We start from the raw sequence: 17,854 nt of genomic DNA on the forward strand, positions 1-17,854 counted from the left end.
GTTTTTGTATTTTAAATATAAAATGCTAATAGAAGATCACAACTAAGTCACAGATTAGCTTACGTGCACCTTACATTTTACATAAAACGATTTCAATAAAGGTCGTAAGATGCAGTTTCGTATTGTGTTGATCGATTGATTTAAGCAAAAGTAGGCCTATGTTTGAAATGTAAAATAAAACACAATATATCGGCACTTACAAATTTACTTTTGGACGTGTTTCCAAGGCTACAAAGAACAATTGTGATTACATTACGGATAGCTTTCATCTCTAACATTTTGAATCCAACTATTGCACTTTACAGGGACACAATTACTGTTGGTAAACGTATGCGCGGCAAGCATTTTGTTCAGCAGCCTTTGTCACATGACGTGTTTATGTGAACGTGGAACTGATACGGTTGTTCGTGGACAGAAGAGGGAGATCGAGGCGAGAAAGAGAGGAAGAAATAGAGCGACAGAGAGGCAGATGCTCGGGGTGTTACCCGCAGTTGTAGAGAACGAAGCGTTTAGCCCACTACATTTTTGTATATTGAGCGGACCTTCCATGCATTCCGCAGTAAAAGCTTAGTTCCCACTCAGAGACAATATAATGTTTCTAAATGTAGCCATGGGTGAGCGACATGGGGATATGAATAGGCTAAACATAAAGAAAATCTAACATCAGCAAGACGATCCCGGAAATAAGCGTACCCTCAGCCGGTCACGTAGGCTACGCTGGAGCTTTAGGTAAGCATACGATCAGCTGACGGAGGGCTATATTTTGCGAGATACTGGTATTATGTGCTTTGTTGTTTTTTTAAATCGTAGCTTATGCCAGAATAATTAGGTATTCTCTTTGAATATTGGAAGAACTCTTAAGTGAACGTTTATTTCGATGTATATCTATAGGCTATGGAAATGGTGTGCGGGCATCAGAGCTGTCCTCAAAGACTACTTTTGGTTTTCCTTTACACTCTCTTTAAGTTGAAAAATATGCATATAATGACTTAAACGAGTTGTTAATGCCGACTATCTTTTCATAAAAATGAACACACTTAGCCATCGTTGCTTAAAATGTTAGGTTTGAACTACAGTATTAAAATAAATACACATGTTCAGTTAAATGATATAGCCTAGTACATTTAAATATAATACAATATTATATTTGAAGCAATAGCTTGTTATGTGTATTACGTTTTCCAATAAATTTAGGCTACACTACGAAATATATAGGCTATTTGGTTTAAGTGTAGGGCACCTTTTAGCCTAGAGATTTAATGCGTAGAAAATAGTTGCCTAGGTCTGGTGTGAATACTTCTCCGTTTCATTTGTTTCATGTCTAACATTGTATTGTGTGATTTTGTTTTAGAAACTTCTGCAAATCAGACTATTTCATTTGAAGAGAAGGATACTTTTTAACATGAAACTTTCCAAAGCTGTGCCACCGCTCCTCTCTCGAAGCCTTGACAGTTGTGCTGTACACTCTTTCCCGCACTGTGGCAATCGTAGAAAATGAGGGGAGGACGTGGGCTACGTGCGCATCCAGCACCACTAGACGAGATGAAATGGAGAACTTGGAACACACGGACCTTTTAAATCCAGGCTCTTCCCACAGGCACCACAGTTTTTCAGCCTCGCACGAGAGAGGGGCAAACGGTGAACACGCATCGGGAACTGCCGAGCTTCACTCTTACAAGACCAATATGGGACTAAACGGATACTGCATGGGCACGGCGCCGGTAGGGAGCGCCACGGCTGCGGAGTTACTAGCGGGTCTGGCTTCCAAAACCAGCTCTCCCAGTATCACGGTTTTGAAAGAACCTTCAAAGACCGGGCTGCCGTTCCTTAACGGTGAGATCGTGGCGTCATCTGCTACTATTGAGGGCAGCCACGGTGTGGTCAGGTCGCAAACTCCCAACTGTTACCCCGCGCAGGTGAAGGGGGTTACAGAGGCACTGACTGGCCTGGATGAACCCCTCGGCAGCAGAGCAGGCCTCGGAGAGAACGGGGACAGAACACCACACGAGAAATGCGCCATTCTGATTAAGAGAACCAATGGTGACATGCGGTTCAGACAGCTGCAGCATCAGAAACGGAGAGGCGGTGAGAACCGGGATGTTGTGTCGGGGACGCCAGGTGGGTGTGGTGGGTCACCAGGCCCTGGATTAGGATCTCTAAGCGTGATGGCCAGCGGACCAGGCGAATTGCTGCACTCAGACTGTAAACGGAGACGTGTGGTGGAGAGCGACGTTTACAAAGCGGAGACCTCCAGGCCGGTCACTTTGCTGGCTGCTAACAGTGATCATAGCAACCACAACCCCTGCACCGCCCCTCACCCCTCGACACCCACCCCTCACAGCAGCAAGCTGCACCCGAACAGGCCCATTGGACGCGTGGCCGGGCTGTTGGGCCTCGCGGCGGTACCGGGCCAGACGTCCCCAGTGGAGGCCAACAGCATCCCATCTCTTCTGGTGCCGCCGGGGGAAGGCTGGTCGGCTGAGCGTATGGCCCGGCAGTACATAGTGCCCTGCATGAAGTCCCATGGAATCTGTGTCAAGGACAACTTCCTGGGGCCGCGGCTGGGTGAGGCGGTCCTGGGCGAGGTGGAGACACTAAACTGCAGTGGTAAGTTCCGGGGCGGTCAGCTGGTCAGTCAGAGGAGCATCCCCTCGAGAAATATCCGCGGTGACCTGATCGCCTGGGTGGAGGGCCACGAGCCGGGCTGCGACAGCATCTCCAAGCTGATGAGCCGCATCGACGAGGCCGTGATGTACAGCGCCGCCAACGGGCGTCTGGGCAACTGCGTCATCAATGGGCGCACCAAGGTGAGTAGAGCGCGGCCACCCTGGTCCAGTCTGAGTCAGTGTGACCGTGGCCACCCCCCCCCCCCCCCCCCCCCCCCCGGATAAGCTGGCCTATGAATGGGCCACGGGCCCCACCGGCTCCTCCCAAGCCGCAGGGAATGGCCCATGTCCGCATACCACTGACACTAGGACGATCTGATCTAAGATCAGTGTCTCCCCGGGCTTTTGAAGACCGCTATTGCAAATCTCTTGTCTCTCACCCGTATGTAAACAAGGCATTCTTCGGGTCTGCTTAGGTCAGGGTGTGTTTGTTTTGTTGCTTTAATCGGTGTCTGTTTGGATGGCTGTGAGTGTTCCGCATGCTGGAGTGTTTTCCCGCCGACCCTATGGGAGCCTACGGTTTTTTAAGGTTACGTCTGTAGTTTTTCTTCTTCTGTGTGTGGCAGTATTAAGGCATAAAGCTGGTTGATTTGAACCATCGTTGCCAGCAGCGTGTAAGTGATCCCACAGGCGTCAACGGTGACAGGTCGTGGTTGATTTTTGCCCCGGTCTCTACCAGCCTGGACAGAGCCGACTTGGCAGCAGTGCTGTCTGCTCAGTGACGCAGGTCAGGATATTTGAGCCAGGTTGAGTCACGGTCTTGCGTCTCATCGCGCTCTCATTGCCTTTCGCCGGTATTCCACCCAACCCGGGTCCTGTATTTTCACCCCCTCTGCCCAGTGTTTAGTTCAGCCACAGCATTCCTTGAAACCCACGTAAGCCGCAGTACATTCGAATGAACGTTATCCACGGTGTGTGTTAACTTGGAGCTTATAAAATTGGACTATTCTCTGTTGATTGCCCTGGGATCATTGATTAGCCCATGATCCCAGGGCAATCGACGGAGTTAGCCAGCTACTCAGCACTCTCTGTTAGAAGAACATTCTCAGATTTCAAATGCTACCTTTACTTTGGGTTGCAGTAAATTGACTTTGAGAGGCAGTAGTAGATGTGGCGGCGGTGGTGGTAGTAGTTGTAGGTTTTTTTATGAAGGGGTTGTAGTAATATTAATTGTAGTAGTAGAGGTAGTAGTAGGTCTTGTTTAAAGTGGTAGTAATAGTAATAGTAATAGTAGTAGCAGTAGGTGTTTATATAAAGTGGTGGTACCCACCCCAGTTCAGCATGGACATTGTGCTTGGGGGATAGACACGTGAGGTTCAACGCTAGCAGCTGTGGTTTAGAGTGGTCACAACACGTCCTGGCGTCTGTGAACACCACTTCTGCGCCACGATTGTCTGTGAGGTGATCCAGATAGAAGTCACCTAGCCCACCCCATCCCCCAGTGATGTATGTAGTATCATTCTCAGACACTGTTTGAACAGACACGTCAATTTCCCAGCCATCAGGCATTTGCATCTCTGTCGTTCTGCTTCCAGGCCAAAGGTTATGCTGCTATTACAGTGTGCCAGGCAGGAAGCTGAGCTAGATGAGCTAGAATGTCCCTGCTTATATGTTCTAAACCACACTCCTGTTTCAGCTATGGCATTCTGTGCCAGTCTGTACAGAAACTATGTCCTTGTCTTTGTGTTATGTAGAGTGGTGGAATGCAATGGCTCAAGAAACAGAGAAGGTGTGCTGCTAAATTACAAGGTCATTGCACCAGCAATTCTCTGCTTTAATTTCTTTTAGATTTTGCTTTAATTTTCTTCTATTGTAGTGCAACTAGGTAGTCTTTCTACTGTCCATATAGTTTAGGACATTTACATTTGAATCATTTTGCGGAAGCTCCAGAGCCACTTAAAATGTGTGCATTCATCTTAAGAGGGCTGGATGAAGGAGCCACAAAACCCAGTGATAGTAAGAACTTCTTCAGTGAGTAAAATGCACTCAGTGAAGTCAAACCTAGAAGCAAAATAATAAAACCCCAAAATAATCAAGTAAAATAAATTCTCTCTTCTTTTTTGTACTCGGTTTCTCTTCCTGTCCTCTCCACCGTCCCCCCCCCCTCTCCTGCGTCTTATCCGCCCCTCCGTAGCTACTCTACCTAAATATTTCCCCTCCGTATCCTTGGTAACTGGGCCATACCAAGCGTATCACTGCAGTGTGTGCCCAGAATAATGCCATCCCAAGACCAGCTTAAGCTGAAACCAAACACATCCTCAGCCAGCCGGATCTGGCCTCCCCACAAATCCTACCAGGGAAACGGCGTATCCCGTGAAAACGGGTGGCCCGTGAGAGCGAAGGACAGAGACGGATCGAGAAGACGAGAAGACGAGAAATCAAAGTGGATTAGGGACGGAGGGACGGACGTGGTGCAGAAGGAAGAGGAGGTGTAGAGCGAGAGACGGAGCGCTGCTGCAGCCGCTAGCATGCAGCGTGTCCTCAGCTCCCCTCTCAGAATCCACCACGGCGCTGCACGCGCACACTGTTATGGAGCTCCTAGGCAACTAGCAGTTGGTGCGCACATAGAGTGGGGAGATACACTGCCGATTTTGCAGGTTTTCCCACTTACAAAGCGTGTAGAGGTCTGTAATTTTTATCATAGGTACACTTCAACTGTGAGTGATGGAATCTAAAGAATCAAAAATCCAGAAAATCACATTGTATGATTTTTAAGTAATTTCTTTGCATTTTATTGCAAGTATTTGATACATCAGAAAAGCAGAACTTAATATTTGGTACTGAAACCTTTGTTTGCAATTACAGAGATCATACGTTTCCTGTAGTTCTTGACCAGGTTTGCACACACTGCAGAAGGGATTTTGGCCCACTCCTCCATACAGACTTTCTCCAGATCCTTCAGGTTTCGGGGCTGTCACTGGGCAATACAGATTTTCAGCTCCCTCCAAAGGTTTTCTATTGGGTTCAGGTCTGGAGACTGGCTAGGCCACTCCAGGACCTTGAGATGCTTCTTACGGAGCCATTCCTTAGTTGCCCTGGCTGTGTGTTTTGGGTCGTTGTCATGCTGGAAGACCCAGCCATGACCCATCTTCAATGCTCTTACTGAGAGAAGGAGGTTGTTGGCCAAGATCTCGCGATACATGGCCCCATCCATCCTCCCCTCAATACGGTGCAGTCGTCCTGTCCCCTTTGCAGAAAAGCATCCCCAAAGAATGATGTTTCCACCTCCATGCTTCACGGTTGGGATGGTGTTCTTGGGGTTGTACTCATCCTTCCCTGGCGTAGTGTGTTGCTGATGGTTTTCTTTGAGACTGTGGTCCCAGCTCTCTTCAGGTCATTGAACAGGTCCTGCCGTGAAGTTCTGGACTGATCCCTCACCTTCCTCATGATCATTGATGCCCCACGAGGTGAGATCTTGCATGGAGCCCCAGACCGAGGGAGATTGACCGTCATCTTGAACTTCTTCCATTTTTTTATAATTGCGCCAACAGTTGTTGCCTTCTCACCAAGCTGCTTGCCTATTGTCCTGTAGCCCATCCCAGCCTTGTGCAGGTCTACAATTTTATCCCAGATATCCTTACACAGCTGTCTGGTCTTGGCCATTGTGGAGAGGTTGGAGTCTGTTTGATTGAGTGTGTGGACAGGTGTCTTTTATACAGGTAACGAGTTCAAACAGGTGCAGTTAATACAGTAAATGAGTGGAGAACAGGAGGGCTTCTTAAAGAAAAACTAACAGGTCTGTGAGAGCCGGAATTCTTACTGGTTGGTAGGTGATCAAATACTTATGTCATGCAATAAAATGCAAATTAATTAGTTACAAATCATACAATGTGATTTTCTGTATTTTTATTTTAGATTCCGTCACTCACAGTTGATGAGTACCTATGATAAAATGATTACAGACCTCTACATGCTTTGTAAGTAGGAAAAACCTGCAAAATGGGCAGTGCATCAAATACACACACACACCCAGAGGAGGAGGAGTTGGGACGTTTCCATGTAGTGTGAAAATGGGTCGAAGGTTTCTCCCGAAAACACGCGTATCCCATTTTGATTAATTGTCCCCTTTCCACAAGCTCACACTAATCATCGCAACGATGAATTCCTGGTGTTGTCAATGGAGACTGTTGGCGTCTGTTATGGGGTCCATTTGGCTGTGGAAGGGTCAGGTTCCTATGATCTGGTTTTGTTTTACAGCTTTGTTACAGCAGGGATGGTGACTTGTTGACTCAGTCTGGTCTTTAAATGTGTGTGTGTGTGTGTCTTTAAATGGTGAATGTGTGAATGCTGATGCCTGCAGTAGACTGGGTTGGTTGTGTGTTCAGATAAAAAGTCCCTCTGCCAAGCCGGTCACTGTGGTTTTCTGGTTCATGGTGATGTTCATGGCATAGAGAATGAAATGGAATCAAATAAATATGTGTGAGTGCCTACACACAGAGACACACACACACACACACAGAGACACACACACAGACACGCACAGAGACGCACCCTGATGTTAGTGTGACTCATGCATGCAAGGTGGGGTCCATCACCAGGCCTGACTCATCAAAGCTGATCAGCTTTTTCGTCTCCCTGTAGAGACACTTGACACCCACGGTGACATCAGCAGGTAGACAGCCACTGCGGATGGAAAGTAATACAAGTTGAAAGGAAGTAATACGAGTTGAAGAGAGCATTAATTCATTTAAAATAGTTTATGTTGCTAGGAATAAACCTGTGATAGAAAATGTCTTATGTGTCCTATTCTCTTCAATAAACTTATTTCAGTGTCAGTTGAGCTGGTTAGTCAGGCCTGAGACGGGTCTTCCCATTTCTGTCCAGTCCCGCCCACCTCAGTCCAGTCTCGCCCACCATAGTCTAGTTCAGCCCCTCTCAATCCAGTCCCGCCCACCTCACTGTAGTCCATCTCACCTCAGTCCAGTCCAGCCCAGCTCAGTCCAGTTCTGCCCAGCTCAGTCATGTCAAGCACAGTACTGTATAACCCACACAAGTCTACTTAAAACCAGCCTGGCAGTCAGCCTGGCAAATCCGCAGCACCTGGTATACACCAATCTAGTCCAGTGTGAACTAGCCTAATGCTACCCTAATGCGCTGCCAACTCTCCTGTCTGCCTGCCTTTCTCACTCTCTACCTGTCTCCCTGACTCTCTGCCTGCCTTTGCCTGTCTGTTTTCCTGCCTGCCTCTGTCTGTCTCTGTCGTCAGCATCAGACCCTTTTATTTGTTCAACCTTATCTCTCGCCTGCCTCTGTCGTCCATGCCTCTTATCTGCCAGCAGTATGCTATGCCAGCATACTCTGCACTTTATTTTCCTTTTCTTTCAGAACATCCTGTTTTCTCTCTCTCTGGCCTTCACCTTGGCAGCCAGGCAGCAAGCAGACAGAGATGGAAAACCGCGCCATTAGGGCATAAATGCTGGTTCCAGTGGTGCTCATTAGGCATGAAGACACAGAGACGGAAGGCAGATTGAAGGAAAGGCAGAAAGCTTTTATGACGACAGCTTGTCAGGGTAATCTGGTTGACTCCTTCTGGTCCTGGAATGACAGGAGAACCAGGGGAGTGGGAGCTGTTTGTGCCATTCATGTGAATGCTGGTTTGACTGTACTGACTCAGAGCTGAACTCACTTTGGTTATGACTAAAGCTGGACTGTCAGATGTCAATATGAAAGCCGGGTTACAAAACCTCCAGCCTTCCACAGCATTTGTTTATGTGCATGCGTATGTAAGTGCGCGTAGGTTTTTGTGGTGGTGGTTTGGTGTTCATGCTTGGGGCGAGGGCTGTGCCGTCTGTGGTGAATGGTAATTGCAGTCAGAGTCATTTAGTCTGCGACAGTTGCACACAATCTTGGACCAAGAAATGTCTCTTTTATAAAACGGCAATAGACAGTGGGTCGCTCCGCACCTGGGACAAAAGCTTTCAGCTTCTGTTAGTGTACTCATCGATTACTACATTCAGTGCCTTGTACTTTCTTTCCGCTGACTTGTTGGTGAGCATAATGAGTGAGGCCAGAGGATGTCATCTTAAGACGAAATCATTCTGAGAGCCTGTTCGGAGTGCTTGACAACAGTGTGTCAGTGCTCACCGGAATTGATTTGCGTCCGGGCACTGATTGCTTAGCAACGCCAACAGGGAAGTGTGAAAGGGAATCCGTGTGATTCCAATCCCAATTCAAGAGCTCCGCCACAGTGACGCACTGAACAGTACAAACCGAATCTATAGAAAACGTGTCCGGGGGTTAGCGGTTCCAAGCTTTTTTTTTTTTTTTTTTTTGACTCAGGTTCTATCCCAGAATTCACCAAAACCCCACAGTGATTCGTCTGGGGGTTCATTTCCCCCTTTCTCACGTTTGTCGTCACGTCTGTCAAAGCGTATGAGGACAAGCCTACTTAACCGACCTCTGCATTGCAGACGCCCGCACGGGATGAGGGAGTCGCTAAAGTGTTGTGAGACCAGGAAATCCCTGCTGACGATGCTTCCCCACTCCCAGGGGTGAAGGCTGCCCAGACCTAGACTGTGGTGGGCGGCTTGGGGGAAAAAGTGTGCCTTAGACGGCTGCACGGACCGGGAGGCCCCGATTTCTGTTATCCAGGTTGGCATGTAGATTTGTTTAGAGCGTTGGGACAGAAAACCAAAAGGTTGGTGATTTGAATTGATGTGTTGAAATATCTGCAGTTGTGTCCTTGAGCGTGTCACTATCCACTCCTGTAAGTTGCTCTTAATTAAGAATAAACATGTATTTTTTTTACAATTAAATTAGTTTTGACATCAGTATTCTTGAATAGACACACAAGGCTTTTTGCATCAGACGAGGTATAGCTAGCTAGCTAGGTAACCTAATGTGTGTAGTTCAGCTCATGGCAGTAGTGTCATCAGCTTACCTGGTGAACGTTTGTCAATGTGTGTTTTATGGGTTGGAGGCCTCCTTTGACATCTCAATGTAACTCCTGTGGAAAGTCTATTTCACCTCAATGAAACTGTCGTTATGGGAATAGGTCCGTCCCTCCTTCTCCTGTCAGTTATACACAACAGCGTTATCAGTGGAATTCTAGATGTGGGTAACAGTGGAGTGTCTGTTCTTCACACAACTATGCAGGCATGTCTTGTGTGTTTGTGTACGTCTGTGAGCAGAATGTGTAGTTGGGTAGATAGGGCTGTGGTCTGTGGTCAGATGCTAGGTCTGTGGTTAGATGTTAAGGAGCAAACACAGAAGGCGAGCATGACGGGGTAATGAGGCGAGACAATGGTGGACGTCCGGCCTGAGAGTCACACAGAGACACAGAGACACTTGCACTTTGGCCTGGATCACTGTTCTGTTATGACACGACTGCGGTGTGTTTGGTAAACCTTCCTGTTAATGTTCGCAGGTGTGTTATTGACTAGAATTGTAATTTATAACTTTTTTTTTTATCAATCTACACACCATTCACCATAATGACAAAGTATAAATACATTTTTAAGGATTAGTGCCAATTTATTGAAAATACGAACTGAAATATCTTTGTATTTCAGTATAAGTATTAAGACCTATTATTAATGGAATCACATTTGGCAGTGAGTTCAACTTTTAGTGTCCTTAGGTATGACTTTACCAGTTTTGCATACATGGATTTGGATTTATATGCATTTTCACCACCTTTTCAGTGAATGTAAGCGATTTTCCACGTCCCAAGGTGTTACTGGTCAACTTCTGTAAAGAAATGTAAGACACAAAATAATACAATATTAAAAGTATTTTTTTAAATACTTTTTGTTTAGTCGTAGTTAACATTTCTCATAAAAAATTATGAATTATGAATATGGTTTATTTTTATTATATTTGACACTATGTGTGTCCCCGAAAATCACTTTCCACCCTGTTAGGTGTTTTCCTTAGATTAAAAAGCCCCCAGATAAAATGAATCACATTCGGGAAGTATACTTATTTGAGAGGTGAGAAAATAACAGCTCTACTTTATTGCAGTTCAATCTATTTTTCCATTACGTTTCATGATGTCTCACTCACATTTCCACCCTACTAGGCTGTATTAAACAGAAAATGAATACTAGCATCAGCTACAGACCACTAATGTACATGCAAGTGTCATATTCCGATCATTGCAGATATTTACATTTGAGTAATTTAGCTGACGCCCTTATCCAGAGCGACATCCAAAAGTGAGTGCATTCATTTATAACCTAGTTAAACCCACAACCAGGCATCGCAAAGCCTGAGCTACATGGGACAATGTCGGGTATGTAAATGCATGTGATTAATAACATAAAACTGTGCCTAAAGCAATAAATTACTGCTTTTTGTGTTTTAATATTTTTCTAAAGTTTCCTAGGCCAGGAAAATATAATGAGTAAATTCCCTGACTCTTCCTGGGTTTTCTGCATCCCTGAGGCATATTTCTTGTGAGAAGAGGTAGCTATGGATTGAATTTAGTGACGACTAGGTAATAAGAGGAAGTGCCCCATGGACCGTTACATCTTTTCAAAACGCTGTCTCCTGGCCCACCGACATGTGCATGTAAATTGTAATTGGTGGAGGAAGATGCATTATAATGAACTAGAAGAAGCACAATAGGCTGAATCTCTGAAAAACGGTGTGTTGGAGGGGTCCTTATTTAAGTCCTGACCTTTACCCTGAGAAAGTATCGCTGCTCAACAGGAAAAGAACAGGAAAAGAACACTACCTCAGAACCCTCGTAGCTCACATTCCTGACCTCACACACCCATTTGTGTCTCAACACAGGAACATACACTACAAAAAGATGTCAAACAATAGAAATAGTTCATTCAGGTCATTTGAAAAGAGTTAAATACACACTGACAAAAAGTATTTCAATGAATTTACATTTGAACCCATTTTGCCGGCCCGGTTCAAGGCCTCGTCCCGAACCAGAAAGTACAATGGAAAACTCATTAGTAAATGCCTTTTTAGATTAGAAGTAGATTTAATCGGTGTTTGGAAAACTGTTGGATCGGAGCCTTTGTTTTTAGTATTAAAGGTCATGAAATGTGTGTTCAACATCTGTGCCATTGGATATGAACATCGTGTGTTTCTGTATGGTATGTGTTTTTAATGTCACGGAGCTGTGCAGAATGCCTGCACTCTCAGAACGTTGCGACACATCCCTAGAAAAGCATACAGTATGTTCTGTCCACTAGCATGGCCTAGCGTACTGTAGCAGGGAAAATGCCAACCAGAAGACAATTGTTCCTACACCACATCTATCAACGGTCACCTCTTTCAGTGGTACAGCATCCATAGGTCCCCTGACTTGTACTAAACTCTTTTTTTACACATTGTCTGCACATGTTTTTAAATGTGTGGTATCGATATGGACTTTATGTAGCCAATCACTACATAAAGGCAGACGGGCCTGGTGGAGTAGATCCAACCATCTTTCTGCGTGTGTGGTAGTTAAGGGGGCTCTAGGTTGTGCCCTAATCAGCTTTATGCAGCGATTCCTCTTCATATCATTCAGTGATGTTGCGTTGTTCTCTCCTACCCCTGTTGTCACCTCTGGGATCAGAGATGCGGCTGTCTTTACATCTGCTAATTCTGCTGTCCAGTTGCATGGTGACTTTTTGATGAACGAACCCAGATACTTATCAAGTCACTTTTCTGTTTTGCATCGACACGTCTTCAATTTCATCATCCCAATATTTGTCTTAGGTTTGCTAGCGAATATTGAGTGTTTACTGTTGATAATAAATATTTTATTCTTTGTCTTTTAGCCATGTAAATTCCTTTGTTCATTTTCTATCGGCCAAATAATTGGAAATATAGCCAGCTATGATTCATTTGTAAATGACCATAATGGGACATATTTTTAGATGCACACCATTATCATCATACTGCTATTCGTATAATGTTTTGTAACTGATTTATCCTTACCAGTACAACCAGGCTCTTGGTCTGTTATCCCCTGGCTGTACCATGATAGACATCACATTAAACAAACTGGAGCTCTAACTGGTTTCCACTGAAAGACCCCTTCACTGAAAAGCGGGGCAAACATGGCTGCCAACATGGCAAAATTGTGCCCCCCCCCAACCCCATCCCACAGGACATAAAACCCCTATTACTGAATCATGATAATGGCCAGACAAAATCCTAAAACCCACAAAGCACTGCAATTGCAGTGTACACGGAAGCCCTGTCTGCCATGTCGATCAGCTAAAGCCCTGTTCTCACGGGAGCCTATATATAGTGATCAGATGGACTGGGTTTCATAACGCATGTTAAGGAAATTCCAGAGGTGTGAGTGTGTGTTATATTGGTGTAGTCACGCTGTACTTCTATCCCCGTCTCCTCTCCTCAGGCTATGGTGGCCTGTTACCCAGGGAAAGGCACAGGATATGTCCGTCATGTGGACAACCCAAACGGGGACGGGCGATGCATCACCTGCATCTACTATCTCAACAGGAACTGGAATGCCCAGGTACAACGGCCGGTTCAAACCCTGAGGGCTGATTGGCTGGCAGTCTTGGTATATTGGATCTTATAAACCAGGTGGTTTGGATACCAAATGCTGATTGGCTTGTAGCCGTGGTATATGACATTGTGTAATGTGGTTTTATTCTAAATGCATTGACATCCCGTGTATAATAGCAATAAATAACAACATTTTTGTGGGTTGAGGTATATTGCCAATATAGCACAGCTAAGTGCTGTATCCATTCACAACACATTGAACTGTGCCAAAGAACAGTCCACATCTCTGGGATATTGGCCATTTACTACACCCACTGTTTGTTTAAATATTCTGTACTTCACTCACAGTCCCACCAGATTCTCTTGGTCAACCCTTGGTTTTGAACCAGCAACCCTGCAGTTACTGACCTGTCAGTCTAGCCTCAAGGTATTGTTATTTTAAGAAAACAACCTGTACGTTGTCAGGTTCATGGAGGTATGCTGCAAATCTATCCAGAGGGGAAGAACGTAGTGGCCAACATCGAACCATTGTTTGACCGTCTGCTCATCTTCTGGTCTGACCGTAGGAACCCACACGAGGTCAAGCCGGCCTTTGCTACACGGTGAGTGACCGCTTAATACACACAGCCACTAGGCATTAGCCTGGCTACATAAACTCCTTTATGGCCAAACATTACACCAAGGCTTCAGTTTAGGCTTTGGTTTCTTCTGTGCAGTTTGTCTGAGTCTGAGTAAGTCAAGACCTTGTCGTTTAAAGTCAGGTTAAATTAGTGTTTATATGGAAATGGCATATATGTACGGCTGCCTCTGGAACTGTCGTCACTGCTGACATGAGCCGCAGAATGAAACCTCTATTCTGCAAAAAAAACAAGCAAGGGCCTCCAAAATCAAGACAATGACCCCAAAAATACTGCCATAACAACTAGGTTTTTCAGAGCCAAGAAAAGAATTCACTTGCCAATTTATCTACAGATTTCTAATCCAAGGCAAAAAGACCTAAAACACTTGATGCTAGCATAGCCAGTGTGTGATCAGGTAAATGCATTCAGTTATTGCATTCACAAGTGACCAGATATTAAACATACTATACATGCTTCCTTAAGACAATATATTCATCTGTCCCAATATTTTGGCGCCCTGAAATAGGGGGACTATTTATAAAAACTGGTGAAACCCAGTAGTGCACAAATACCTTCAAATAAAAGCAGAAAGTCTCTACTTTGAGCTTATAGGACTTTATAGAGCTATATGAAGATAAATAATTCACAGTCCCAATAAGTACAGAGGGCAATGCGTTATACATTGACTCGTGTTAAAAGTCCACTTTTGAGAGAAGTATGAACTCTGAGTACTGAGATGTGATCCTGAGATGTGAGATGTACTGAAAGCTAAATCCTGGAATGCGTTAGTTAGAAGAACACTGCGTGAATGTGACACGTCATTCGCGCCATTTTAGGTTTCTATATCAGCAACTTTAGAATGCCCTCCTCCCTCTCCGTTTGACAGCTGGGGGGCGGGGGGGCTCGAGGGGGGGCTCAGGACAGGAAGAACGCGTTTCCTGAATCGGAATGGGGGTCAGGAGTGGAGGGAGCAGAGGGTGGGGGGGGGGCCGTTGGGGCTTCAGTCGCAGCTCTCGTGCTTGAGGGAGAGATACACGAGTAAACAACACGGCCCCACAGGAGACAAAATAACCTTCACTTAAAGGGACGTCCAGGGGCCTGGTTCATCAAGCGTGCGTGAACACGCCTCTGCGGGCAAACACGCCTACACCCCTCTGTGCGGTTACCGTGCTCGCGGCCATTCGTACGCTACGTGCAGGATTCATCAATATGAGCAGTTGGTCGGGAATGTTTGTAAATTCACGCGAATCCACGGCAAAGCCTACGCAGAGTGGCATGAGGTGGGCCAGCGGAACTGCCACCCAAACGCAGAGTAGTTCATGTGTAAAGTATATTATTGCAATGGTGACATTTCCGATGTCTGAAGAAAATATTAAATCATCATTTTTGATTTGATTGTTTTTCCATTGTGAATTCATGCAGCGTTCCGAAACAGGCTACGGGATTTCATGTCATACGACCAGGTCAACACTTGTACTGACAGTAATGAAGTAAAGGTCAATTCTAGACATGGTAAAGCTCTGGTTTAATCGCTGCAACTGATTAAGGTAATGGGAAGGAGAAGTGGAGGCTGATCCTTAAATGGAAGGCTTGTCTTGCGCTGTATTCCAGATGAGAACCTTTTTGCAGGAAGTACAGCGGTTACACAGACGACATGTTGGTGTAAGCAAAACACCATATTTTAGAGAAGCGAACGAATATAAAGCATTCCATTCGTGTGCACATTCAAATGTCCTTGGTTTTGTTCCATGGACACCTTTCAGGAGGACCTTATCTGTCATCTCACCCAGCATGCTGGGGATCAGAGCTGAGATCTTGACGGCTGACATGGAGAACCTTTAGAAGTGTCAACATTAGACTAGTGAAACAAATAACAACAACAACATCTATTGTTTTGGTGTGGCGTTTTCCTTTAAGGTCCTGGTCTGCGCCTGTGACTCCTTTACAGTTTCAAAACATACCTCTCTCCGATCCAGTCCTACACTATGCAGTCTTGAATTTCTTTTTTCTTTTTGTGCTGTGATTTTTGTCATTGTCAGTCTAAGATAATCTTTTGTGTACAGCTACGCCATTACCGTCTGGTACTTTGATGCCAAGGAGCGAGCCGAGGCCAAGGAGAAGTACCGATTGGGTATGTTACTCTTCTACCTGTTTACCTGTGTACCTGTAACGGCATAATACTGTTCACACTTTCTACATTATATCATTCAGATTTTAGATTGAACCGATATTTAACCAGGTTAGCCACATTGAGATTAACAATCTCTTATCAAGATGGACCTGGCCAAGAATAGCAGCGCACAGACGTTACAGTACATAAAGTCACAACATAAACATAAATTACCATTGTTCCCATTAAGATCCAGATTAAAAACATTTACAGCAAGCCATTTCAATATCTAGCGAGGTTTTGATTTTGGACTTAAAATCAATCATAGTCACTAAACAATTTCGTTTTCAAGTCTTTATAAGCTCATTCCAGGTGGAAAGTGCACAGCACTGAAATGCTTTTTTTCCCTAGAAACCGTCAACAAAATACAGTTATGAGAGGGCAAGCAATATTTCTCATTAGTCTGTTGGACAATGTAAGAGCATAAATAAAGTGGGACCTTTCCAAGAATGCCTTGTAAATAAAAATGTACCAAGGGGATAATCTGCGTTGAGGTAGGGATGGCCCCTCTCACATATAGGGTACAGTGATGGGTGAGAGATTTAGAGTTTGTACCAAACCTCAAAGCCCCATGGTATACAGTATCGATCTTACATAATGAGGACATAGAGGCATGTATGTACAAGACATCACTGTAGTCTAATACAGGCAGAAAGGTGGTGTACACAAGGCATGTTCTCGCCTCATACGAAAAACAGGACATATTTCTGAAATAAAAACCCTCCAAGTGTAAAATATGTGTCTTATAGGGGAGAATGTCATCAATTAACATTCCAAGATATTTGTATACAGATACAGACTCAATTACATTACCATGCAATGTAGTAAGAAATTTAATATCTGTCGAAGTATGTATTTCATAATGTATTTCATAATGTATTTCATAATGTATTTCTTAATGTATTTCATAATGTATTTCATAATGTATTTTTGACTCTTATCTCCACTGACACTGGTGTCATTAGCTACCGGACAGAAAGGTGTGCAAGTGCCTGTCACTCAAAGCAGTTAGACATGAATCTCGTCCAATCCTGGAGTTTGTTGTGGACATCCATGTCCCTACCCGTGCTGCTAGTCAACATCCTAATTCTGAAAACCCAGCCGTCCCCACCCCTTCTGCCTCTGTCAATCACCTGTCACAGCTCCTGATTGGCTGTAACGAGGCAACTGCAGCAAGTGATTGGGCGGTTGAGGTGGAATCAGACATACTCAGGTGGCATGAGGACCGAAGAGGATGAAGAGGACTCCTCAGCAGAAGTTGACGAGTTATTAGAGACAATACACAGAGTGTAAATGGAAACTCTCTCTTCCTTTCACGCTTTTCCAGTAACCAGTGCTGTTATAACCAGAAGCTGATTTCAGAGACTTTTCAGCTCAGTGAAAAGTTGTCAGGTCTGAGCAGACAAGAGAGTTGAATATGATTCAAGATGCTGATCAACACTCAACTTATTCAGCATGTGCTCCGTACTCCCCCCACCCCCCACCCCCCATGGGCAGATAGTAACACAGTAAGGGGTCCTTTACATATCAATCTGTAGTTTGGCATTTAGCTGTTCCAACAGTCATGCTGTTGGAGACCCTTCTACAGAGGACTGAAGAATATCTTTAACTCAGCATGAACTAATCACCAGACACAAATGCTCTCATAGCCTCATCCATAATGATTTATGTGACATTGAAGAGTTTAACAAATGTGTGATGTAAGACAGCACAGGGCAACTCAAACGTTTGCTTTGCAATGTAACAATTCCCAGAGTGTTTTTGCTTGTGAATGGTTTGTGAACGGTTTCCATGAAATCTTTGGATACTGCTCGCCAAAAGAATATGAGGTAAAACAAGGTTTCCTGAATGTTATGGGGTATATTTTATTATTATTATTAGTGTGTGTGTGTGTGTGTGTGTGTGTGTGTGTGTGTGTGTGTGTGTGTGTGTGTGTGTGTGTGTGTGTGTGTGTGTGTGTGTGTGTGTGTGTG

General features: G+C 44.8%; 1 protein-coding gene across 1 annotated transcript; it reads left to right on the plus strand.

Moving 5' to 3' along the window:
• The first annotated feature begins 160 nt into the window (after positions 1-160).
• On the plus strand, positions 161-17,801 carry egln2 (egl-9 family hypoxia-inducible factor 2). Its single transcript, XM_010872861.5, has 6 exons — positions 161-729; positions 1,352-2,807; positions 12,979-13,098; positions 13,557-13,693; positions 15,775-15,842; positions 16,847-17,801. The coding sequence occupies exons 2-6, from the start codon at positions 1,548-1,550 to the stop codon at positions 16,891-16,893; spliced, it is 1,632 nt and encodes a 543-aa protein (XP_010871163.3). The 5' UTR covers positions 161-729; positions 1,352-1,547; the 3' UTR covers positions 16,894-17,801.
• The last annotated feature ends 53 nt before the right edge of the window (positions 17,802-17,854 follow it).

Source organism: Esox lucius, chromosome 1, assembly GCF_011004845.1.
Source record: "Esox lucius isolate fEsoLuc1 chromosome 1, fEsoLuc1.pri, whole genome shotgun sequence".
In the NCBI taxonomy this organism is placed as follows: domain Eukaryota; kingdom Metazoa; phylum Chordata; class Actinopteri; order Esociformes; family Esocidae; genus Esox; species Esox lucius.